Below are 26,047 nucleotides of genomic sequence, written 5' to 3'. Positions count from 1 at the left end.
AGTATGAATCTACATTATCAATTCAGAGTAGAATAACAGCTGTTGTCCATTTTTTATTTCCACCAGAGGGCAGATAAAGCTTGCTGATTTTGGACTTGCTCGTTTGTATAGCTCAGAAGAAAGGTAAGAATATTCTTAAATGAACATTGTAGACACTGAAGTGTATTTTTAGGATCTGTACTTAAAACACCTTATTTTTTAATTATTATATTTTTTTAAAATGACATTAACTTTTTATGTTTAAATACACAAAATAATGACACTTTATACTATATTGGATTGCCTAGTTTAGTTATAAAATTTTATGTAGTCAATTTAAAAATAATTGATTTTTGGCACAGATAAATATAGTTTTGTTAAAATATGCAATTTTAAATATGACTGCATTTTAAATAATTTTAAAAATTAATGCTTATTTCTGATACAGATACAGACATTAAGATATTCTTAATTTTTGTATTTTGTAAGAAACCTTAATGTATGCTTTTAAAATTATACATTTAAAAAACGTTTTTCTTTTTTGGTGGAGGGTGAGGGGTGGTGGTGCTGGGGATCAAACCCAGGCATGTGCTCTACCACTGAGCTTACACTCTAGCTGATAAACACCATTTTAATTATTGCTTTAGACCTCACTTTGTGTGTGTTATGTCTGTAGTTGTGTTTGTTTTTCTTTGTTTTGATAACTACTTGGAACTCTTTAAGCAAAATATTATGAGGAATTTATATATGTAAAACATAAAAATGGTAGAGCTTCTGTGGCTAAAGTTGGGTGTGTATCTGATTTGATTTCCTTTGAGTCTGGTGATGAGAAATATGACTTGCCTTGTTAGTATATAGCAGCTAAAACTGTTTAAAGAAAAGTACTTTTTGTCATCTGGTGAATTTTTCTACTGCTTGACTTTTTAACATGGAATTTCAAAAATAAAATATTATGTGAAATAGCAGCTTTTATACAAATAAACTCTGAAATTAACAGATTCATGAATATTTGATCAGTTTAGCTCAATCTTATTTACTTTTGGATTTATTGATATATAAGTATATCTGTATATTTTAAAATTTTATGGCAATTGTGTCATTTCTTTAGTGTCACCTTTTAATAGTAATGAAACATAAGTTGATTGAATTTCTTAGAAATAGTTGTTTGCTTTCAGTGAATCTTTGCCAATTTTTGGTTAGTTGAGGAAATAAATAAAAATTCTTTTGTTTGAAATTTTCAGAGTGAAAAATCTGTTTGATTTTTCGGTACCAGTGACATCATTGTGTAAAATCTTTGCGTTGTTTATTGTTCTAGAGTAAAAGTTTTCAAATAATGATCTGAGAGTTTGGAGAAACTCCCCAGAGAGTATTTTATGAACAGAGTTGTGATTGGACAGGGGTCTTAGTTCTCTATATCTACTTTTATGAGAGTCATTTTCTTTTTTATTTTACCCACTGTACTCAAAGTTAATATTTGAAGAAAGGGTTGTATGGATTTTTGGTGTGTTTGTGTGTGACTGTTATAAAATTGTTCTAGAGCCTAAAAAGGTAATGCTCCTCAATTTGCATTTGTGACAATTGATACCCAGACAGGATTAAATGACTTTCTTTTTAAAAACTTGTTTTTAATTGGAATATAAAAGTTGTATATATTTGTTGTGTACAGTGTGTCATTTTGCAATATACATATATTGTGGAATGCCTAAATGATCCAAGTAACATGCCTTACCTCAGGGTTTTTGGTTTGGTTTTAGTTTTGGTAAGAATACTTAAAGTCTACTCTCAGCAGTTGTCAAGAATATAATATATTGCTGTTAAGAATCACCATGTTGTCCAATAGATCTCTTGCACTTACTATTCCTGTCTCACTGACATTTTATGTTCTTTGACCAACCCTTAATCCCAATCACAGCCTCTGGTAACCACCACTGTATTTTATACTTACATGAGTTCAACTCTTTTATATTCTGCATATAAGTGATATCATACAGTCTTTGTTTTTTGTTGCTGGCTTATTTCACTTAACAATAATGCCCTTCACTTTTATCTCTGTTGTCATAAATAATGGAATTGCCTTCTATTAAGAAGAAGAGTATTCCATTGTGCGTACACACACACACACACACACACACACACCCCATATTTTCTTTTTTTTTTTTTTTTTTTTTTTAATTTTAATATTTATTTTTAGTTCTCAGCGGACACAACATCTTTGTTGGTATGTGGTGCTGAGGATCGAACCCGGGCCGCACGCATGCCAAGCGAGCGTGCTACTGCTTGAGCCACATCCCCAGCCCCCCATATTTTCTTTTAATGATTCATTTGTTAATGAACATTTACATTATTTTCATATCTTTGCTATTATTAAGGATTGAATGACTAAAAGTCAGAAGATATTGGCAATGTGTAGTTCAAGGTTTTCTGCTCTCAATTTTTTTCTTATTCCATCATATGTAATAGTGCCCTTTTGTAGAAGATGAAAAGAAAAGCTGATCTTAATGTGTACTTAATATAAAACTTAATTGATATGACATTTTTGAATGACTAAGTTTCTGTGCATTTTTTTAGGGGGACACTTTAGTTAATTAAGGATTTTGTTTGCTTAACTGGTTGAGATTTTACTGTAATTATATTATCCTTAATACAAGTATATGTTTGTTGTACTTGAGTATAAATCTCATTGTTTTTATTTTCTTATTACATTTCAATGAAGATGGGAAACACCTCATTACCATTTGAATCCATCCAATCACTTCTTATCATGCAGATGTCTGTGTACACCATTTGGAATAGAGTTGTTTCAAAAAATTTACTATTAAGCCATATTTTGTAAATCAAAACTCTATTTTCCCATTGATTTCTATTTTAAATGTAGTGTTGGTTTCCAGTGAAGTGTCAGAAATATGACAGTTCACTGGGCCATGTTCTTTATTACCCTGTTGGATTCATGGAGGAATTTTGAGTTTAGAAAAACAGGAAATTTAAATCTTTTAATTTTGCATTTTTAGGTAATATTAACTGAATTTTTCTGGTCATTGAAATTTATAAGAGAGATGATTGGTGTCATTTTGTTTTATAAGCAAATGTCTTATTCTGATTAAGAGATTTATATACTCCTTTAAATTGCCCTCTCTCTTTCTTTTTTTAATTTTTTTAATTTTAATTTTAATTTTTTTTTTAAAGAGAGAGAGAGAGAGAATATTTAATATTTATTATTTAGTTTTTGGCAGACACAACATCTTTGTTTGTATGTGGTGCTGAGGATCGAACCCGGGCCGCACGCATGCCAGGCGAGCGCGGTACCGCTTGAGCCACATCCCCAGCCCTCTTTCTTTTTTTTAATAGTAAGCTTTCCTTTTTAAAAAATTTTTTTAGTTGTCAATGAACCTTTATTTTATTTATTGATACATGGTGCTGAGGATCGAACCCGGTGCCTCACACATGCTAGGCAAGCGCTCTGCTTACTGAGCCACCACCCCAGCCCACCCCCTCTTTTTTAAGGTAACAGTTATTCTCTTCAAAATCCATTGTAGAAATAGGCTTTATTTTTTAGAATGCCTTCAAAATATATATTTTCTTCTAGTGAATCTTAATAACACTCTGATTTTAAAAGAAATTTTACTGTAATATACTCATGTACATTTTAAGTTACTTTGAAATAGTTTCTAGTTAGCTACTATAGATAGATAGAATAATTGAAGTGTTTAAAAATTTAGTGTAAGGTTTTACATTTTAAAATAGAGCAGATTTCAGCCTGTTACTGTAATAGCATCAACCACAACTCTCATTTAATTTTTGATCTGCCTTTTTTTTTTTAATTGTGAGAAAAACTGGTTAGAATTATAGCTAGTACTTTAGGTCTGTAATCAGTATGGACCTCCCTGTTACATGTGCTATAATAGAAGAAAGAAAGTGAGTCACTAATTTAAAGTTAGGATGGTGGATGGTGAGAAGTAATATTTGTAAACCTGAATTATTTCCTCATTTTGAATATCAATATTCACACTTTATTCTGTTCAACATTGGAAACTATAGAACTATATATGTTTCAGTACTATTTAGTTGTCAATGAACCTTTATTTTATTAATTTATACGTGGTTCTGAGGATCGAACCTGGTGCCTCACACATGCTAGGCAAGCGCTCTACCACTGAGCCACCACCCCAGCCCACCCCCTCTTTTTTAAGGTAACAGTTATTCTCTTTAAAATCCATTGGAGAAATAGGCTTGGTTAGTTGAGGAAATAAATAAAAATTCTATAGCCTAAAAAGCTAATGCTCTTCTTTTTAAAGATTCTGTGCAACTTTCCCAGAGTCTTTGAGTCATAGTATTTCCCCTTTTCTGAGTCTTTATTAACAAGTTATAGGTACAGTGTTTTACTAAAAGATGGAGTTCCTCTGTGTGTGCCGTGTGTCTCCCATATGACATATAAATTAAAATTAACTTCATTTCCTGAGAGGAAAATATGAAGTTTACTTTTTTGATACAAGGAACATAAAATCCACATCCTAAATTAGGGAATTTTTGGTTCTAATCCTGGCATTGTTGTTTAATCTGTTGTGGAATCTTAGTTAAATTACTTAATCTCTCTGAACCTCGTTATTCTCGATATAAAATCTCCCAAGTCCTGGCGTGGAGGGGAGCTAAGTGGTAGAGCACTTATCTAGAATACATGAGACCTTAGGTTCACTTACCAGTACTGCAAAAAATAAAATCTCCAAATCCGTTACTTACATAGTATTGAAAAGCATCTTTTATGGCTCTAAAAATTACAGTCAAAATAAAATAGATTCTTTGAACAGTAATCAGTTTACTGCATTTTTGTGTGAGGGAGAAAAGAGAGGTAAGTAAAAGAGTTTTGAGTTATAAAACACAATCAATACCACCCTCCCACAGACCTTTTTGAAGGCAATATCACCATCTAGTGGCCCTCTAGAAAGTTGCAATTAAAAGCAAAACTGTTTTCTCAAAGCTGGTACCAGGAAAAACAGTAGGACCTTATGATAGTCATCTAAGGACTAGATGAAAATACTCAGCATTAAAAATTGCTTCCTGGGGCTGGGGATGTGGCTCAGCGGTAGCGCGCTCGCCTGGCATGCGTGCGGCCCGGGTTCGATCCTCAGCACCACATACCAACAAAGATGTTGTGTCTGCCGAGAACTAAAAAATAAAATATTAAAAAAAAAAAAGTTAAAAAAAAAAATTGCTTCCTAAACTCAAGTCATTATTGCTTGTGTACTTACTTTGTCACTCAGCCTATAATTATGTCATTTTTAAGGCAGATCATATGCATACTTCTGGAGGTTTTTTGTTTGCTTGCTTGTTATTTGGTGCTGGGAATTGGACTCAGGACCTCATGTATGCTAGGCAAATGCACTGCTGCTAAGTATACATCTCTATCCTATTTTTTAATTTTATGTTCCCTAGAACATCAGATGTATTTACAGTAAATCCCTCATTCTGATCCAGGAGAAAACTATCCCAGTCTGGTATAAATCAGTGCAGGGAATTGTTGGGGATCCAGGTAATAAAGAAGCATTGGACAAGAACCATGTTGTCATAAAAGAATACTATGTAATGACATAGGACTAACAGTAATACAATTAAACAAGCTTCAGGAATGGATATGTTCATTTAGATCACTGATTTAATATTTAATTAGATAATCAAAATTAAATTGTAGTTCCTCTGGTGTAGATATGGTAGTCTACATTTTAAATCATGTAAAACGGGAAAGGCAATTTAGTTCTTTTGGATCACAATGTTGCCCCTTCCTCATGTTGAGGAAGTCTCACCCGTGTTCTTAATGTTGAACACTTATTAAACTAAATTTCAGGCTTTGGTCTTTTTTCTGATCTCAAATCCTTTGTGTTTGCTAAACATCTTCACCTGTATGATCTGGGGTATTTTAAATTAAACCTTGGTTTCAAAACCACTCTGATCTCTTCCCATAAAAAAAGTTTGCTCCTTTCCTTTATCCTGTTTTAGTTATCCAGTTACTCTCACAGGTATGTCTCATGATCCTTGTAAATAGAATTCTATTGGCTTTCCAACCTCTTTGTCCCTAATTTTCTTCTCTCCTGCCATTTTTACCTGATGGCATTCCCAGCACTCCAGATAGTAATGATGTTGAACTATTTGTAGTTCCCTAAGCATGCTATGCTCTGAAATGCCTTGTCACTATCTAAGACTTTTTGTATTGTGTTATACCTCTTATTGCCTCAGCCTGCAAATTTTTTTCCTTTAGTGTGCAGTTAAGGTGTTACCTCCTTCGAAATCTGCTGTGAATCACATAGGCATCATTGGATGCATCTTCCTTCATTTGTTCCGATTATATTATTAATTGTACTATATAATACTTACAATACCTTTTGGAAAGCAATATATATATATATATATATATATATATATATATATATATATATATATACACACACACACACACATTATATTGCTTTCCAGATTTTAGGACTCTAAGCACTACAACCATGTTTTTTGTTTGTTTGTTTTATTAGACTAACCATGCTTAGGCAGTACACTGTCCAGCTCAGAGTTTCAATAAATATTTGTTACTTATAAATATTTAAATATCTTAACAAATATTTTAAAAAACAAAGGAAAGAACAAACTTAAATAGCATTTGTGTATGGTACCTTATTATGTATAGTCCTCCTTTCCCAAGAATTAAGAGAAAGTCCTCTGAGATGGGTGATATAGGTTTCATTATTCTTAGGCACATGTTAGGGGAAACTGAAGTTTAGAAAATTTAAGTGCATTTGCATCATCACACAACCAACACAGTGGTAGAATGAGGAATGAACTGAGGTCTTTTGAAAGAAAGATAGTTAATTTTCTTTCTTTTTTTTCAGTTTTTTTTTTGTAGTTGTAGATGGACAGAATGCTTTTATTTTATTTGTTTATTTTTATGTGGTGCTGAGGATCAAACCCAGGACCTCCTGCTTGCTAAGCAAGTGCTCTACCACTGAGCTACCTCCCTAGCCTAAGATAGTTTATTTTCATTATAGTGTAGTGCTTCTCTGATAAGATTCTGGACCCAGCCTTCATTATCTAAAAGTATCTTCCAGGAAGAGTTCCTGAGGGGCCTATTAGATGAACTTTATAAGGTACCATTAGGCTAATGACCATTTTTGGAGTTCTTTGGTACCAGAAGGTCTACTGAATTTTACTTTCTCTACTTTCTTACTCTCCAAATGTAACATTTTATTTTTGTTAAGTGACATATGTTTTAGTTCTAGCCTTCTAGCAGGTTAGCAAGTTGTATGGTATTTCCATTTCTGAGTCTTATTGAATTCCATTGTTTTTTAAGCAGCTTTAAAGTTTCTTAAACATCTAATGAGAAATCTATAAATAAGATATATTTTGATTGCATTATTTAAAATTACCTGACATTTCCTATGAAGGTGGTGTTATCAAAGATTTTTTAAAAAAAATATTAGTTTACCTCATTGATAAAGTAAAACAACAAAACTGGTTATTAGATTTGCAGAGGAAGAAGCTTTTTTGAGGAGGTACTGGGAATTGAACCCAGGAATTTTTTTACCACTGAGCCATATCCCCAGTCCTTTTTTACACTTTATTTAGAGACAGGGTCTCTCTGAGTTGCTTAGAGCCTGGCTAAGTTGCTGAGGCCAGCTTTGAAGTTGCAATCCTCCTGCCTCAGCCTCCTGAACCACTGGGATTACAGGCATGTACCATCATGTTCCAGCTTAATTTTTGCCACCTAAGAATTATAGCTTACTGGAGTTACTAATTAGTTTTTCTAATTTAGGTGGATGATGTGTGGGTGTGTTCTGCTATGTAATATAATTTATTACTTGCAATTTATCTTTAATTATGGAAATAAATTAGAATGGTCCTTTCATAGGCTATTTTTTTAAGTGTATAACACCTAAAAACCTGATTTTTTTATTTTTTAGTTCTGTTTCTTCAGTAGGTACTTATTTGTTGTGAAAAGAATAGGAAAAGAATGTAAATATTTTTAATTCACAAAAATAAAAGGAATCCTGTATGTGTTATCACATCAGTTTGCTTATCATTTTGTGTGTGTGTGTGTGTGTGTGTGTGTGTGTGTGTGTGATCTTTAGGATGTTGACATTGGGTGGCTAAACCTAGAAGACCCAAGTTTGGAATGTTCATTTTTGAGGATTCTTGAGTTTTCATTTACTTACTTTTGGATGATTCTGTTCTCATAACAGTGCATTAATTTTCCTGGGATTTAGACTTTAGCCAGAAGGCTTCAAAAGATAATTTCAATCTCTCAATTTTTGTCTTTACATTTGTAAACACAATGTCTTAGTGATAACATGAATATTTTCTCAATAATACTATAAACTGTTGAATGGGATGATGCACAAAATTGTCCTGTACTCTAATAATTCTACCTACCTTGAAATTTCCTTTTGACTGCAGTCATTCTGTCTGCATACTTTCTCAGTGTTTGCTTCTTTCTCATCAAATAATAAGGTAGAAAGTGAGGCATAGTACCTATTTTGCATAGTTTTTGAGTAAATCTTCATGAATTTTTTTTTTGAAACCAGTTTATTGAAAATATTTGAAGCATATTTAAAAGTCCACTCACTTCTTGAACAATCTACCTTGGCTTTATCTCCTTGCTTTAGAAATTGTTCATTTGCTTAGCTATTTCAGGGAACCAAAAGTTCAATGTGATTGGGTCATGAACCAAATAAATTATTTTATATATCTTCTGTGGATATTCACCAGGAGGAAGTAATACTAAAATTGTAACACATTAACATTATATCTTACACTATCAGTTTGACTGTGCTTTGGAAAGAGAATTGGTCTTTTAAATCTGGAAACAGGGACAACCAGTTAGAAAACAATTACATTAAATTTAGATAGGATGATTCTGGCTGAAACCAGGGAATGGGCATAGGTATCAGAGATAAATTATGTCTTAAGTATATATTGGAAAATTATTAAAACTTGGTGATTGAAAATGTGTTGTGAGCCACAACCCAGTCTCCTCTCTTACTATAAGGTTTCTGTCATAGCATCTGGATAAATGGTTTATTAGTTAGGATAGGCTAAGCCTATTTTAACAAAAATAACCTCAAAATTAGCCGTATAAAGAATGAGAATTTATATTTCTCCCTTAATGATATCAAATAATTGTTGCTTACCTAATTTACCATTAATATTTAACCATATCATCAGGTCAAATGATGATTGTTTCATATAGTGATCCAGGAAACCAGGTTGGATGATCTGCCATCTTCTACAAATGCCTTCCAAGGCTGTTGCCAGAAGTAAGAAAATAGGGAGAAACATTATGATGAGCCAGGCCTAGAAATGGCACGTATCACATGTATTCCCATTCCATTGGAGAGCATTTGTCATATGGCCACATGTCACTACAGTGAGCCTGGGAAATGTAGCATAGCTGGGCGGCTGCCATAGAAAAAAGGAATAACAAATTTTAGAGGACAACTATCGTTCTCTGCCACAAATGGTGATGCTGTTTGCTGAGACAGGAAGCAGGAAGAGAGAAGCAATTTGCAGCAAAAGGTAATAAATTTACTTTTGGATGTGTTTTGATGTAGGTACTTGTAGGACTTATAAATCTGCATGCATAATAATGGACAAGTGATCTTAATAAGCATCAATTGGAAAAAATTAGTCTCATTTTTCTATAACAATATGATAATCCAGGGATTTAAAAGTTATTTTTTTTGGGAAACAATTGAAAATAGAAAAGGAGAACTGCAAAAAACGGTTATGTTAGTTGTTATGTGGTTATGGCATAAGTCAGTCAATTAAAGATGTTTACTCTATGCCAGACATGGATCTGAGTAATACTATTGGCTAGATATTAGAGATGAACTCATTTATATGGTGATAAGAGAAGTTTTGAAAGGGTGGGACAAAGGAAAAAATTTAAAATATAAAATAATAAGCGTACTACAAAGCAAATAAAATAGTGACTGTACAACCCATATGGGAAAATGATGGTGGTAGCTAGGATAATTTTCTCTAGGGCAATTTAGGATGGACCTCTTTAAGGAACTAAATTGCAGGTAAGACCTGAGTGATGAGAATGAAAAAACCTGAAGAAGGCCTGGGCAAAGAACATAGGAATTAAAAAGTAGAAGTATTGAGTTATTGGATAGCCTGGGAATAGACTTGGAAAGTTTAAAGGTCATAAAGATGCCCAGCCTGATAGTAGTTGGTGTACATTGATATCATTGTACAATGATATCAAATGAGGTAAATTTTATTTTGTTGCAGTGGGAAATCTTGTTAAAATACTTTTAAACAAGTAGGTGATAAGATCTGATTTTATGCTTTAAAGACAGCAATAACAAAAAGTTTTTAAAAGAATTGAGGGAAGGTTAGGGTTGGAGGGAGGAAGCCAGTGAAGGTATTGATACATTAGTACCAATGAAATGATATTAATGACTGATTCAGATTATAGCTGTTGAGTTAGATTTAGGATTTGAGGGAAAGAGGATCAAGAATGACTCCTGGATTTTTGATCACAGAAGCTAGATAGGATAATAGAGATCCCAGATTTGCTTTCCAGTTAACTGTGGCTCTCCTTATTTGATTCAAAATCACTATAAATTACAATATAAAAGAATCAGTACAGATTTTATTATATGTGTTGTGGGGAAAATTAAGCCTTTTATAGCTAGCTTAGTATATTCTTTTATATGACTCTTTTTTCCCCCTTTCTTATAATCTTGAAAGCCCTAAGGTAGGGAAGACCATAACCATATTTCATCTTCCCTTTCCTTCTCCTCCAATCTCTAGAATTCCTAGGATTGTAGAGGCAAAACATTGGAATCTATCATTAAACTGATAGAAAATTTGTAACAGAAACTAATTTTTAGAAATATTCAGAAAAGCCAGTAATATATATATACATTAAATATATTTGCTGTATGCTTAGAAGTATATTTCATCTCGTTTTGCATTTAATCATTTTTTGAAAATGAACTGTTCTGAATTTGATGAGGTCATTAAAAATTAAGCTAGTTTTAATTGTTAAAGATGACTATGTAATATTTCCTGGAGTTTGGATATAGTGTATAGAATGATCTTTTATTTAAATATTCCTTTTCAATAAAATTTAACCTGAATTTGTATAGTTTCTCAAATTCAGTATACTTTTTATGTAAAAATAAAATTAACTATTTACAGATAGATTTATATTAATTTAAACATTTTAGACTTAGCTATTCAGTTGCACTTTCATAACATGACTATAACTTTCAAATGCTTATAGACCCTTGAAATATCTTAGAAACTACTCATCATGATATTCACAAGTTTTGTTCTCCCATCCAGCTAATTTTATCTATGTCACCTAAAGTTACAGGGCCACATACATTAAGGTGCCTGCCCTGTGTCTGGCCTTGTTCTGGGCTTTGTATGAGGGTTCATATTAAAGAATGGTATGGGTTCTTTTGACTTCCTGGGAAGATAGAAAATATAAGAGAGTTGAAGACAGTGGTAAGTATATGAAGATCAATTATTATGAATAGAAATTAGAATTTATGGAGATGGATTTTTGACTATGTTGTGAAGGAAGTACAGGATTTAAATGAGAAAAACTGGGAAGGGTTTTAAAATTTCAAAGGAGCAAAGCATAAAAAGGTAAACATTTTTACAGAATGATTTAGAGTAGCTAAAGATCAAGGTTCTTCCTCATTATTCCAGTAAATAAACAAAAATGACTAAGAAAAATACATTAATATTAGAAAAGTCTAATCCTAATTTGCCATTACAGATTTACATCTAGACTTTTAAGTTTTTACCAAAGCTATCTAAATTTTCTTCTGTCTTTGAAACATTGTTAATGCATTCCTATCTATGATAATGCTGTGATGCCCAGATTGATGGCTTTACTATTAGTGTTTAAAAGTATTTGGAGAAATGTGACTGTGTGGGTGCTGAGCAAGTTAGACATATCTTTCAATGTCTGGGACTTCAGGTCTATATTTGGCAAGAGGGAATTGCTTTATAAGTTGTATGTTTCTTTTCCCCAAACTGGTCCAAATCCAAGCCAATCCCTGGTACATGGGCATGGAATATAGTGTTTCTGGGGAATTTGCTATGATATAATATAAGAAAGATTTAGAATTGATCTAAAGATGTATGTATTCACCCAGAAGTGTATATTTTAACCATGGATCGGTTAAAAGCGTCTGACTTTTTAGGGCCCTCTTTTTTCATGTGTATCAGGTAGACTTTGACTTTGCCAGACAAAAATTTGTACTATGATGGTCCAACTTAACTCTAATATAACTTCACTAGATAATCTCTTCTGTGGCAAAGAAAGAGTTACCGTATGTATGTCTTCTTTTTAGTTGGTCACACACACACAAAAAAAATCTGATTAAAGTGCCATATCTGTTTTTAGTGGTTCTTTGCAGGATAGACCCCAGTTTCTGTAGACTACATTTTTGTACTCTCTGTTCACAAGCCAGAGTGGGTCAAAATTAATGCAGTTTTGTCCAAGACTTGGACAGTTAAAAACTTTTGTTAGGGGCTGGGGTATACTTCAGTGGTAGAACACTTGCCTAGCCTCCATGAGGCCCTGCATTCAATCCCCAGTACCACCACCACAACAACAAACTACAAAAAAAAAAAAAAAAAAAAAAAAAAAAAATCCACTCCACCACTTTTGTTAGGAAATCCCAATTTGAGTCTTGTCATCTATTAGTAATTTGCCAGATTTGGCCAAAATCAATGAACTCCCTTTTAAATAAGTTAATTTTTAAAATATTTTATGAAAAGGCAAACATTTTCTAACAGTTGAATTGATACAATGACCTCCTTTTAACCAAATTACACTTAACAGCCAACTACTTCTTATTAATTTCCACATATAAAGGAAGTTTTTAATCAGGTTTCTCTCGGATGCATTTTATAATCCTCTGTTAGATGCCTTAATATATCTGCATTTGGTGGGCAGATGAAAGTGATTTTAGTTAGGATTGTAGAACTGCTTTGATAATTCAAAGTAATATTTTTCTAAGACAATCTCTTTTACTTCTACAAATACTAATTCTAAAGGGTGCTTTCTGTGTTTTTTAGTCGGCCATATACCAACAAAGTTATCACCTTATGGTATCGTCCACCTGAACTGCTGTTGGGAGAGGAACGATACACACCAGCTATTGATGTATGGAGCTGCGGGTAAGATAGACTCATTAATTGGTTTATTCTACTTAAAACTTTTGGTAGTGGATTAAATCAGAACATTTGGTTAATGGTGGGTGTTTTTTCCATTAGATGTATCCTTGGTGAACTCTTCACTAAAAAACCTATATTTCAAGCAAATCAGGAACTTGCACAGCTAGAATTAATAAGGTAAGCTGCTGATGATAATATTTGTGGAATTGGGGTATGTCATACTCCATAGGAATTTTAAAAATTTTTCTAGCTTGTTTTTGCAGGAGGAGGACAGCATGGTTGTCTTGAAGGCTAATGGCTGCTAAATGGAGGAGAAATCAGAATGTAGGCCCTTTGATAGCTTTAAGGATCTTAAAGTCTCTAGTTCTTTTTTCTTGGGGGAAAGGGGATGTTAAATTACAGGACTTGAGGCCCTAAAGATAAGATTAGGAGGTAAAAGTAAATACAAAATAGGAGAGAAAAAATAGTAGGCACTTAAAAAAAAAAAGAAGTATTGCATAAAGGAAAAATAAGTGTTTTAGAATATTGTAAAGAAATACTCTATTTTCTATGCACCATGGTATTTTATGGTATATTATATATGTATACCCACCAAAATATGTATATACCCACTAGCATAGGTCTTTACCATTTGGAGCCTATCATAGAATCCAGCTCATAATCGGTTATTCATACATGTTAAGTCAACTTTTTCTTCATCTTAGTTTTAAAAATAATATTTAAAGGGGCTTTGCTTTTATATATATATAAGAATATAAACTTGCAACTTATAAGACTTCCATGAGTTTCAGAGTAAGGATGAAGTCTTAGGAAAAATGTTAATAGGCACAGATTTATAGAATTTTACTTTGCCAGTTGAACAAAACGAACATAAAAGTAACAAATACTAATCAAAAGGATCACAACTTCATCTGATAAATTTTAAAGGTATTATTCAGAAACAGAAAACTCAAAAAGAAGATCTTTGGAATTGACAAATAGACCTTCTTTGGGGGTTTGCCCTCCCCTGCAAAACAACAACAACAACAACAACAAAAACAAATAAAAAACCACCAGAATTCCAAAACCTTAGTATTAACCTTTTTGGTGTTTTGGTGAGTTGTTTTTTTTTTTTTTTTTTTTTTTTTTTTAACTGTAGGGCTCTTTAGCGAAAGATGAGTGTCAAGTTAGAACCTGCTCTTGCTCTGGACATAATTTGGCTATAATCAGAAATACCTAAGCCAGAAACTAATACTGCTTTAATTCAGCCAGTTGCCTCATTTGAAAATGGAAGTATATGTCCCAGACTTGGCCAAGGAGCTTTCCAAGCACAGAATTATAATGAAATTACAAAGAGAAGGGAATATCTTGTCCATTTTCTTTTGTTGTATCTGAATACCGCAGACTAGGTAATTTATGAAAAATACAAGTTTATTTAGCTCATGATTCTGAAGGCTAGGAAGTTCAAGATTGGGTAGCTGCATCTGGTAAGGTCCTTCATGCTTGTTTGGAAACTGCAAAGTCCCAAGGTGGCACAGGAAGGCAGACTAAGCTAGTAGAGAGCACTTGCTTTTATAAAAAACTATTCTTTGAATAACCCAATTATAAGTGGAGCCCTCACGATCCATTCACCTTCCAAAGTTCCCTTCTCTTGAATACCATCAACATAGGATTTTGAGGACTAAGTTTCCAACATATGAAATTTCTTTTCTTTTTTTTTTTAATTAATTTATTTTTTTAACGAGAGAGAGAGAGAGAGAGAATTTTAATATTTATTTATTTTTTTTAGTTATCGGCGGACACAACATCTTTGTTTGTATGTGGTGCTAAGGATCGAACCCGGGCCGCACGCATGCCAGGCGAGCGCGCTACCGCTTGAGCCACATCCCCAGCCCCCAACATATGAAATTTGTGGGACCCATCCAAGCTATATAGCAGGGAGAGAGGGAATTCACCTGATGCACAGGAAAACTTTTATCTTTCATTGTGTGACCAACAAATAAACAATGATCAGGAGGAACTAATACCAAACTAAGAAATATATTTTTATGCTAATCGAACATTGAAAAAAGTTAGTTATATATTAGTAGAAAAATAAAACCAGAGTAAACTTCAAAATAGTACTGACTATATTCTCTAAATAAAAATAGAATAAAACGGGGCTGGGGATGTGGCTCAAGCGGTAGCGCGCTCGCCTGGCATGCGTGCGGCCCGGGTTCGATCCTCAGCACCACATACAAACAAAGATGTTTTGTCCGCCGAAAACTAAAAAATAAATATTAAAAAATTTCTCTCTCTCTCTCTCTCCTCTCACTCTCTCTTTAAAAAAAATAGAATAAAACTAGAAATTAATGTAAAAAATGGAAACAGTCTCTCAAGTATCTAAAAATTTTAAATATGTTAAAAAATGATAGACTAACTATGGGCTCAGATGGTTCAAACCTGTGCTTTTAGAAAAAAATCACAGCCTTAGATATAGTCATGTGCTATATAGGGATGTATATAGCAGGGTCTGTTTTGGTCAACAACAGACCTGTATACAATAGTGACCCCCGTTATAATGAAGCTGAGTTGGATTTTGTGGTGCACACTTGTAATCCCAGCAACTCAGGAGACCGAGGCAGGAGGATCACAAGCTTGAGGCCAGCCTCAGCAACTTACTGAGGCCCTAAGCAACTTAAGACAGTGTCTCAAAAAATTATAAAAAGACTGGGGATGTATCTCAGTGGTGAAGCACCCCTGGGTTCAATCTCCAGTACAAAAGAAAACAAAACAAAAACCTGAAAAATTACAGTCTTCTGGTGATGTCATAACTGTCGTGGCATCATAGTGCAAAGATAACTCACTTTTGTGGTGATGGCCGAACAAACCTACTGTGCTGCTAGTCATATAAAATTATAGCACATACAATTATGTAAGTACATAATACTTGATAAAAATAATGAGCAACTGTTACTGGTTTATGTATTTACTATACTATACTTTTTATTGTTATTTTAGCTTGTACTTCTTCTACTTATATATAAAAAAAGTTTACTGTAAAACAGTATGCCGTGTTACGCTGGCAGCAGCCTCATACAACTCGTGTTTACTGCCTCTCTTGATTGCATCAAGAGGCCGCGTCAAGTGATTGACCTATTCCATCTAGGTTTGTGTAAGTACACTCTATGATGTTCATACAACGACAGAATCACCTAAACACAGTTTTCAGAACACATCCTGTCGTTAAACGACACAACTCCATAGTACTAAGAAAATGAAATTAAATGAATCATACATTCACCTGACAAGCTAGGGAAAAGAACCAGCAAAATAAATCCAGGGAATAAGAAAGGCACTTAATGAGTTCAATAAGAAAAATGTAGAAACATACATTTAAGATATAGTCTTATTCATATACACATGCAATATAAATTAACCTAGTAACTTAACTTATTATGAAAAAAGAGTATAAAGAAATACAGTGAGGGGCTGGGATGTAGCTCAGTTGGTAGAGTGCTTGCCTTGCATGCACAAGGCCCTGGGTTCAATCCCCAGCCACCCCCCTCCCCCCAAAAAAAGAAATACAATGAAAATTGAATAACTCCAATGCCATTTGATTCACCCAACTTGAACCTAGAACATAATACAAAACTCAAATATGTGAAATAGTGCTGACAAATCATTAATCAGAGAACAAGGCTCCAACATTTTCATAGGTGAAATCTTGCAGGTCTTTCTGAAACCAAAACTTTTAATATTCTTTTAATTACTCCATAATGAAATAATGTAGTAGAAACTTTCTTATCCAGCCTTTTGTTGAACAAAATTATTAGGTTATTGATATTCTCCATTCCTTCTATAAATAAATGTTAGCTTGATAATTTGGCATGCTAAATGCTTATTATCTAGTAGGCTGTCGCTTGTTAGTAAGACTATGTGTTTATCCTGTCAAAGAATGTTTATCTTGTCAACCAGGGAGGTGGGTGATTGTTTCCATTTTTAATGCAGATATATATTGTTTAATTAAATATAGACAAATGTAGTACTTTTTTGCAAAAACTTTATATTACTATTTAATTAGAGATGGACAAGTAACTGCATAATTAGAAAGAAAAATTAAAAATTTGGAAGGGATTAGCATGCCAGTTGTGTTGAAAGTGTTTTGAATTTCTAGCTTTATTTCAAGAAACCCAAACTAAAAATTGTTGATGTGTATTATGGTTGTGGTTTGTGCAAAAAAAATTAATGCAGAATTCCATTCAATAAATACTGTGTTAAAAAAGAAAATCTTAGGCTTTTGTCAGAAGATTGGAGAATAAATGTATATTTAAAATTTTTCAATGAAAATAAAATGCTTAAATTGTGTTTCTTTGAATCCTCTTTTATATAATTCCCTCTAATTCATTTTATTCCATTTAACCAGTTGTTGGTCCTAATTTTATTAGGCATTAGGGCTTTTATCCATGATAGTTAAGAGGTTTATACACAATAGAAACTTTCTTCTAAGAATATCACCTGAATTATTTCAGTTAAACTTCATAAAAACCCTAGTATTTTCCTTCTGTAGTTAAAAGAAAACTGAACCTCATTGAAGAATTTATCCAGGGTTAGCAAGTGACCAAATCAAAATTTAAATCCAAATATTGTATCTTAGAGTCTAAACTTTTTAATCATTACTGTGTTAAATAAAAGGTCTAGAACTTTTTATATAGTCTGACACAAATATCAATCTTTGTCAGAGGCATTGTGAGAAATTTCTGTTAAGATATTAATACAAGGTTTCTAAGGGAAATATTAACAATTAACTTATAGGTTCATCTCAAGAATTCAAGGAAGTTTAAGAAATCTGTTAGTATAATTCAGCATTTTAATAGAAGTAAAATAGTGTGCCTAAATGCATAAGCTTTTATAAAGGGGTATTTCTTTTGACATGATAAAAATATGTATCACAAACTAATAGCCAGAATAATATTTGGTAGCAAAATGCTAAAAATTGTAAAGACAAAAAGGAGGAAAAGTTGTCTTTCATTGTTGTTATGTGTTCATGTATTAGAAGTACTAACCAATTAGCTAATATTATTAGGAAAGTGAGCCTGTAAGAGGTACATAAAGTGAAAGCAGGATTGTTGTTAATTTGTGTAGGATAACTTTGTATATAGATTTATACACAGAAAATGCAAATCACCTGAAACACTTCAAAATAAAGTGTTTGGTAAGCCAGGTACAGTGGTGGCGCATGCCTGTAATGTCAGTGAATCAGGAGGCAGGAGGATATTAAATTCAAAGCCAACCTCAGCAATTTAGAAATGTACTAAGCAACTTAGTGAGTCTGTGTCTCAAAGTAAAGAAATAAATAAAATAATTTAAAAAGTGTTAAAATAGCAGAGAAATGATATTAGTATACACTGTGGAAACACGGTGGGGGGAAAAAGATACCTTTAATAAAACACCTCCACCATATGTAACTCAGGAATTTTAAAACTATAATGTCCCACTTAGTAAGATTCTTTGAAAAACTGTTGTAGAGGCATACATTGTTTGGTTAAGAAGCCTTATTTTTTTTTTAAAGATGGCAGTTCATCCTATATTTAGTCAGTACATTCCTAATGAGAATTTCAAAAGACTGTTTTTGAAACTTAATAATTGATATTGTGTTTATCTAGTAAAGATAAACGTGGAAATAAGTAGGAAAGTTCTTAAAAAGGAGGAGAATTGTGCTGGGCATGGTAGCACATGTCTGTTATCCCCGGTACTCTGGAGGCAAAGGCAGCAGGGGCAGCAGGATCATAAGTTTGAGGCCAGTCCAGGCAACTTAGACCCTCTATCAGAATAGGGGCTGGATATGCAGCCCAGTGGTAGAGCACTTTCTTAACATGCACAAAACCTTAGGTTCCATTCCAGGTACTGAAAAACAACAACAAAAAACTTGGGAAAATTAGGGATATCATGTTAAGCAAATAATAGTAGTTACTAATATTATAATGGCTTTAGTTAAAGCCATCTAGGCATAGATATTTCAAATAAGATGAATAATTGAACTATATATATATGTTGTGTGGTAGTTACTAGGCGCTCAGGATACAATGGGGGCCTAGGGGAGGAGGACAGAAAGCTTGTTTCCTACTTGCTTGTGGACTAGTTTCCTTCTTGCTAGGGGCAGACAAAGCAAATAAGCAAAATATATTAGGTGGTAGTTAAGTGTAGGGAATGATGTACCACAAGGTAACAATAGAGCAAAGATCTAAATACAATGAAGGAACAGCAAATAAAGACTTTATGACATGGGTGTGCTTTTTTTTTATGAATATGTTAAGTCAGTTTATGACCTATATAGGTTAAAAAAGCTCAGCTCATTAGCTTAGTAGTATTCTATACAGTTAATAAAAAGGAGATGTTAAATCTGGAAATACTGACAAAAAAAAGCAACATAAAAAGAGCCATTGTACAGAAGGATGTGTTTAGCTTAAATACACCGAAAGAGTCTGGAATTGTTAATCTGAACATGGATTTATGAGAAACGTAGGGAGGGAAATTTTTATTTTCCGCTTTATATCGTTCAGAATTCTTTTATTAAGGTACCAAATATTTATAATATGAGAGATGCTTCAGTTTTGATTTTGTAGCTTTGACTTAAAAAAAATGAAAATGAAGTTTCTGATAAATGTCTCAATGTAGTGAGGCAGCAGATTATATTGAAAGGGGTGTGAGCTTTAGAATCTGTCAGACATAAGTTCTATGCTAATTCAGTTACATCTGGCTCTTGTTGCTTAGGGTAAATTTTGTAATGTTCTAAATTTATTTCTTCATTAATAAAATAGGACTAATAACATGTTTAGGGTTGTAAGAATTAAAATATGTATTCTATGTACATATTTTCCCCCTCACTTTATTTGCAATAATGCTAGATTTTTTCCCCCTGTTCTAAAGGCTCAGACACAATGAGAGCTATGATAAGTATTAAAGGCATGTAAGGAAACTGGTCAGTAGTGGAAATACTGATCAGTCTGTTTTAAAGAGCTTTTCACTACAATGATTTTAATTATTTATAATTGGATTTATTCCAGGGAGCGTTTTAGGAAGATTACTAAAGTTTTGTCATAGAAGTATGATGGTTCAAAAAATGATAGAAAAAGAACAGAAAACCTAAATGGGATGAATTGAATAAATGAATGAGAGCAAAAATGTTCTTTGTGGTCATAGATGATAGGCTCACACTTTAAACTCCAGGGTTTCTAGAATAGCTAGCTAAACAAAGAGTTGGCTTGCAATGTGCGTGCAGTGTGTATTTCTTATGGAGAAAAGAAGACTTAATCACTGAATAAATTATAAGTAGATTAGAATTAAAACAATCTTGCTTCTGGCTTCTGACACACCGTATCCAAATACATACAAAACTTTAGGCCTAGATGATCACTCAGGTAAGATTGTTAAGATTTAACAGGAATGGATTTGGTTTTACTTTTTCCAAAATATAGGAAAAGGAGGAAACATTATAAAAGATGAATCATATACCTTCATATACCAATAGCATAAAATATTCTGTACACTTATGCTTCTTAATCTTTTTGGTCTGAAAACTTTTTTACACTCAAAAATTATCGAGGATCTCAAAAGCTATTGTTTTATATTGATTGTATTTATAATTATCATTTTAATACAATTTAACAGCATTTTAATTTTAAAAAGTCTTCCAAACTAAGATGAAAGTTGCTGGTATGAGTGACATTATTAGACATTTTTACAAATCTTTAAATGTTTGGCTTAATAGAAATCATACTTGGAAACTCATTTGTAATGTGCTGTTTTCAATAGACTTTTTCAGATAATTGTGCATATTCTTTTTGAAATGACAAAAATTATTTAAGTGGAAGTCTTTTACAGGTTAGTTGTAATGTGCAATCAATTCATTTGAAGGAATATTTTGTACTATATAATGAAAACTGATTGGTCTTATACTTTGAGTAGGTCTTTTATGATGATTTTATGATGTTATTCATTGATCAATTGGAAAATGTTGGCTCACTGAATAGAGCAGAACTTCCAAATGTAACATGTCATTTTATATTTGTCTTCACTAATCTCATCAGAAAATCCTTGTATTTCTAATACTTGTAAAAATCTTGTAAAAAGTTGTCAAGCTAATAGAACTGGGTACAGGTTTTCCAATATTCTAATTTCCCTTGAAAATTAAAATTTTACAATTGACAATAAATAGGGTTTGTTTTCCTTGAAGTGAAAAGCACTTTGTACGTATTTGAGAAAATATCTGGTAGATACCCAAATCTGAATGTCAATCATTTGGTAACTTCTTGCGGGTAAAATGGAAGTCCATTTAAAAAGCAGTAACTTCACTTTGCAGCTCAAATAATTGCATAAATATCTTTCCTCATATTGTACATGTGTAGCAGAAGTGCTGTATGAGTATATCTCATTTCATCACAGAATAGTACAAAGATATATATTCAAATGTGAGAATCAAATAATATTATTTATTGATTTAACAGGTATATTATGTGAAACTGACTCCACTTAGTCCCCCAAATTGCATGGTAGTAAAGAGTACTTACCACTAATATAATATAATAAGTTACCAGTAGTTTATCCACCATTGTTTTTGTACTATTCATGCAAGTTAACATACTTGAAAAAGACAAATAATGTCTTAGTAATAATTTTGACTGCTATAGGGAAACTCTCTAGACCCCACTTTTGAGAACTTTTGCTGTTCTCAAGTCTTACGTATGAATACTGATACAAAACATTTAAATTAACAAGTAGAAAATGTAGCATTAAACTGAAATACTGGTTTTATTAGGCTCAAGTCCTTTGAAAGTAAAAATGAATACACATTAGGAAATCTCTTAATAAAATTTATGACATTAGTAGCCCCGGGTAGAAAATGCCCATGATAAAAATGATGAGTTTCTTAGAAAACTAGTAAATCTGAAGCACATTTTTAAAATATAAAAGCCACAAAAGTAAAAACTCATAGTAAAGAGTAAATAATGCTTTCTTAACAGGAATAAGTGTCAGTTTGTGTATATATCTGTCAATATCTTTATTATGTGTGATACTTACAGAGTTAACTAATATTGTGCACTACCATCATCATTTTATCATATTTGAGAATTGCCACATAATACAACAAATCATAATGATAAAGACAAAATCATTTTGAAAAAAATATATAGACAGATTCTAACTATAAGTGAAATGATTGTAAATCTGGATAGCTTCAAAGAAACAATGGTTAGTACTTGGGAAGTCAGAAATCTCAGATGGCTATCTAAAAATTTTATATATCAAAATTTGAACTTTTCCTATATGAAGTTTTTCTAATTAATTGCTTAGAAAATATGATAGGCTAAAATCATATTAAAAGCAGGAAATAGAACCTATGAAAGGAAGTACAAATCTCATTGGAGAAATATGTAAAACTGAGGAAATGAAAGAATATTACTGGGATAAAAATAGTAAGCATTATAAAGATAGGAGCCATTTCTAAATTAATTTATAATTTCAGAGCAGAAGTTAAATCCCATATAAGGCACCATGTAGTATTGACACCAGACTGGATCTGCTGATCACAATAAATTCCCTTGGGCATTTGGGAATTTAGTATATGCTTTACCATGTGAAGCATTTCAAGTCATCTTTAGTAAATGATACTGGGATAGCTGACTGACCACAAAAGCACATATTTTGTTAAAATGCAGTTATCAATTGTTGTTGTGACTGCTAGTTTCTAGAAGAAAGTTCCCATCTTATCATGTCTGTTCCATTGTGTATGCCACTACTAGTTAGAGATCTTCAGTACTCAGTTATCTTCCACAGCATATATAATAAAACAATTTAAACTTTTTAGCTAAGGTTAATAATTTTATTATAGGGCTTAATAGGCAGGTGCTAGTTTGTGTAATTTTATAGCTCTGAAATAAAATTAATCTCCATTTTACAAGAGTAGGTTCCTAAGTAGTGCAATTTGACCAATATCACACAGACAGGATTCAATTTTAAAGTTTGTTTTCAGAGTTTGACTTCATTATAGGTAGGCTAAGTGTCTCAAAACTTTGTGTTACCACAACTCTCTGCTTCCAGCTGACCTTGAGCCTGAAATTCCACCTACATTGTTTTACTTAGTCTTTTCCCCAAATGTTTATTCTTCGATACTTCTATGACTTTGCATGTATTATTCTCTCGGTCAGTGATAGTTTCTTTTATTCTCTTTCTCACCTATTTATGGTCTACTAAACTCTAGAATTATAACCAATATTCTTTGCTTCTTCCCTTAGTTAAGTTTTCAGATTTGTTTGTGATCAAAAGTATCCTTAATTATCTCTCTTCTAGTATACATTACACTTCTATTAATGTACATTATTTTGTGTGGTATTAATTTATGTAATTGGAGAAGTGTACAAAAACAAGAGACATCGTTTCTGAAATTATAGTAGGAGAAACATGTAAACAGTTAAAATACCAAAGCAGATGAAACTAATGTCAGTGAAACAAGTAGTATGTCAAGAATGGCTATTCTAATCAGCATTTGAAGTTAGAGAAGAATTTGTTGAATAAATTGCATTTGATCTGAACCTTGAGAAATTAAGTGAAAAGGATTCAGCTGTTTAGAATCTAGGGAGAAGAAACATAGACACAAAGGAGTGGTCTGTGGAGAGAGATGCATTAGGAGATGAAATGAAGCAGACAATTTAGTACCACATCATGGAGAGCCCATGTCCTGGGATTGTGACCTTCCCTAAGGGAGGAAGTTTGAGAAAGTTGTGAAAATTGGGTTTAAGGCAGAAGAAAACGGGAATATATAAAAAATAAGAACTTGGCCTGGGGATGTAGCTCAGTTGGTAGAGTGCTGGCCTTGAATGTACAAGGCCCAGGGTTCAATCCCCAGCACCAAAAAACAAAAAACATAAGATCTTAATATTTTAAAAACTTATAGAAATACTAAACTATATTGAGACCAAAAAGTACGTTTCAGTGACAAATTTAAAGAACACAAAAAGTTTTCTCATATATATGTGTGTGTTTCTGAGGTAGCATTTTAAAACTCATCTGAAGAAAGTTTAGCAACTTTGGCCATCTCTTTAGTATGCATTTTTACCTGTGTTTATGTTATGTATAGAATATTTTTTATTTTGGACTCAGAGATGAGTAGACATTTTTTTTCATATGTGGTAATTAGCTGACAGTGATATACACAACATATTTGATACATTTAAGTTAAGCATATTTAACCAATATTTCATTTACATATTATTAAATCAGTTTTTTAATGTTCACCAGCTAGAGTTACACATATTTGTAGGATATCTTCTGAAAATTATAATTGTTATCAAATTAATGAGTAGTTTCAAGATATAGATAGCAGAGAATAAAGGAGTTAAAATTTTTAAATGTCTTGTGATCAGTGGCACTGCTTTAAACTGATCTTTAATATTTTAAGATTGTTATCTTTAGGGTCCTCCAATTTACATTCAGTTTCAGTCTTTACTCCAGTTAGCTTCCTGAGGTGGTATACCACCTCAGAAATCTGTTTATGCTATTATTGTAAACAATTTTAATTCATTTGAAGAGGAAGTGCCAGGTACCCAGAAAACAGAGTGAGATATATGCTTAAATTATTGTCATAACATTTTTTAAGTTGGTTTTAAGAATAGGCCATGTATTTTGAAATACGAATGTTCTCTACTTACTGGAATGCTTGAGTTGCTAGAGGCATATACTGAAAACAATTTGATTTCTTTAATTATCCTGTGGTTACTAAAATATTTAATCAGACATTTATACATTGTATAAAAGCTTCGACTTTTGTGTACTTGAAAATCAGTTAATGTTTGTAGAATAATTGTGGGTATAATTTTTTTCTATGTAGTTCATAGCGATGTACTTCTTTTTGTGTATTGTTTAGCCGTATATGTGGGAGCCCGTGTCCTGCAGTGTGGCCTGATGTAATTAAACTACCATATTTCAACACCATGAAACCAAAGAAGCAGTATCGTCGGAAGTTAAGAGAAGAATTTGTTTTGTAAGAAGTGAATGCTTAAGCATCCATATTGCATTGAATTTGTTATTTTTTTTGTGAATTCTGAATGTTACTTGGTCCTCTTGATTTGTAGTAGATCTATCCAGTTCTGCTAGGCCATTTAATTTTGAAGTTTGCCTTTGGTATATGCAAATTTCCTTTTCACCACCACTGTAGAATCAGTGATTTGGATAATATGGTTGGTGCTTATACCAAAGAATTTCATTGATATTGTTTTAAATTTTATTGATACAACTTTTAAGTTACTTAAGTTTAGGATTTCACTTTGGTTTAGAAAACTATTCTGCTTGGTTTTTACTTTGATATAATAAAATTGCCCATAGAATAATAAAATACGTTGTTTCCCCCAATTAATTATAAAAATTGTGTAATTAAATATTTCTTCAAAGGAAAATTTGAGATTTATTGGAATAAAGTATTATAAACATACAATGCTAGCATTTAAAATAATTTGATTTTTAATTTAAAAAATCAACTAAAAATATTTTATGTTAAGCTTCTAAAGAAATACTATACTTGTGTCTACAAAACATATATGACTTTTGTAATCCTCTCATATAGTATTCCTGCAGCTGCTTTAGACTTATTTGATTACATGCTCGCCTTGGATCCTAGTAAGCGGTGCACAGCTGAGCAGGCTCTTCAGTGTGAGTTCCTACGAGATGTTGAACCCTCAAAAATGCCTCCACCAGAGTAAGTAGCTTTTTATTATATTAGATTTCACATATGTAGAATCTGGACAGTTTTAATAACATCTGTATATAATGATCAAAAAATATTTTCCATGCCTAATTAAGTTGAAAGAGACCAAAATAAGTAAATAAAACTGCAGTACTATGTGTAATTTGCACATCTAGAATGCAGTTAGAT

General features: G+C 32.4%; 1 protein-coding gene across 4 annotated transcripts in view; it reads left to right on the top strand.

The window, feature by feature from the left end:
* Nucleotides 1-26,047, top strand: part of CDK13 (cyclin dependent kinase 13) — a 102,646-nt gene that overhangs the window by 63,611 nt on the left and 12,988 nt on the right. For all 4 annotated transcript variants that reach the window (XM_081284956.1, XM_081284954.1, XM_081284955.1 and 1 more), the window contains exons 7-11: nt 67-123; nt 13,063-13,164; nt 13,261-13,338; nt 25,043-25,159; nt 25,739-25,870. In XM_081284956.1, coding sequence (XP_081141082.1) covers nt 67-123; nt 13,063-13,164; nt 13,261-13,338; nt 25,043-25,159; nt 25,739-25,870 — 486 coding nt within the window. The remainder of the gene's footprint in view (nt 1-66; nt 124-13,062; nt 13,165-13,260; nt 13,339-25,042; nt 25,160-25,738; nt 25,871-26,047) is intronic.

Source organism: Spermophilus citellus (assembly GCF_964194105.1).
Source record: "Spermophilus citellus genome assembly, chromosome: 3".
In the NCBI taxonomy this organism is placed as follows: domain Eukaryota; kingdom Metazoa; phylum Chordata; class Mammalia; order Rodentia; family Sciuridae; genus Spermophilus; species Spermophilus citellus.
This window is presented reverse-complemented; position numbering and strand designations above follow the sequence as displayed.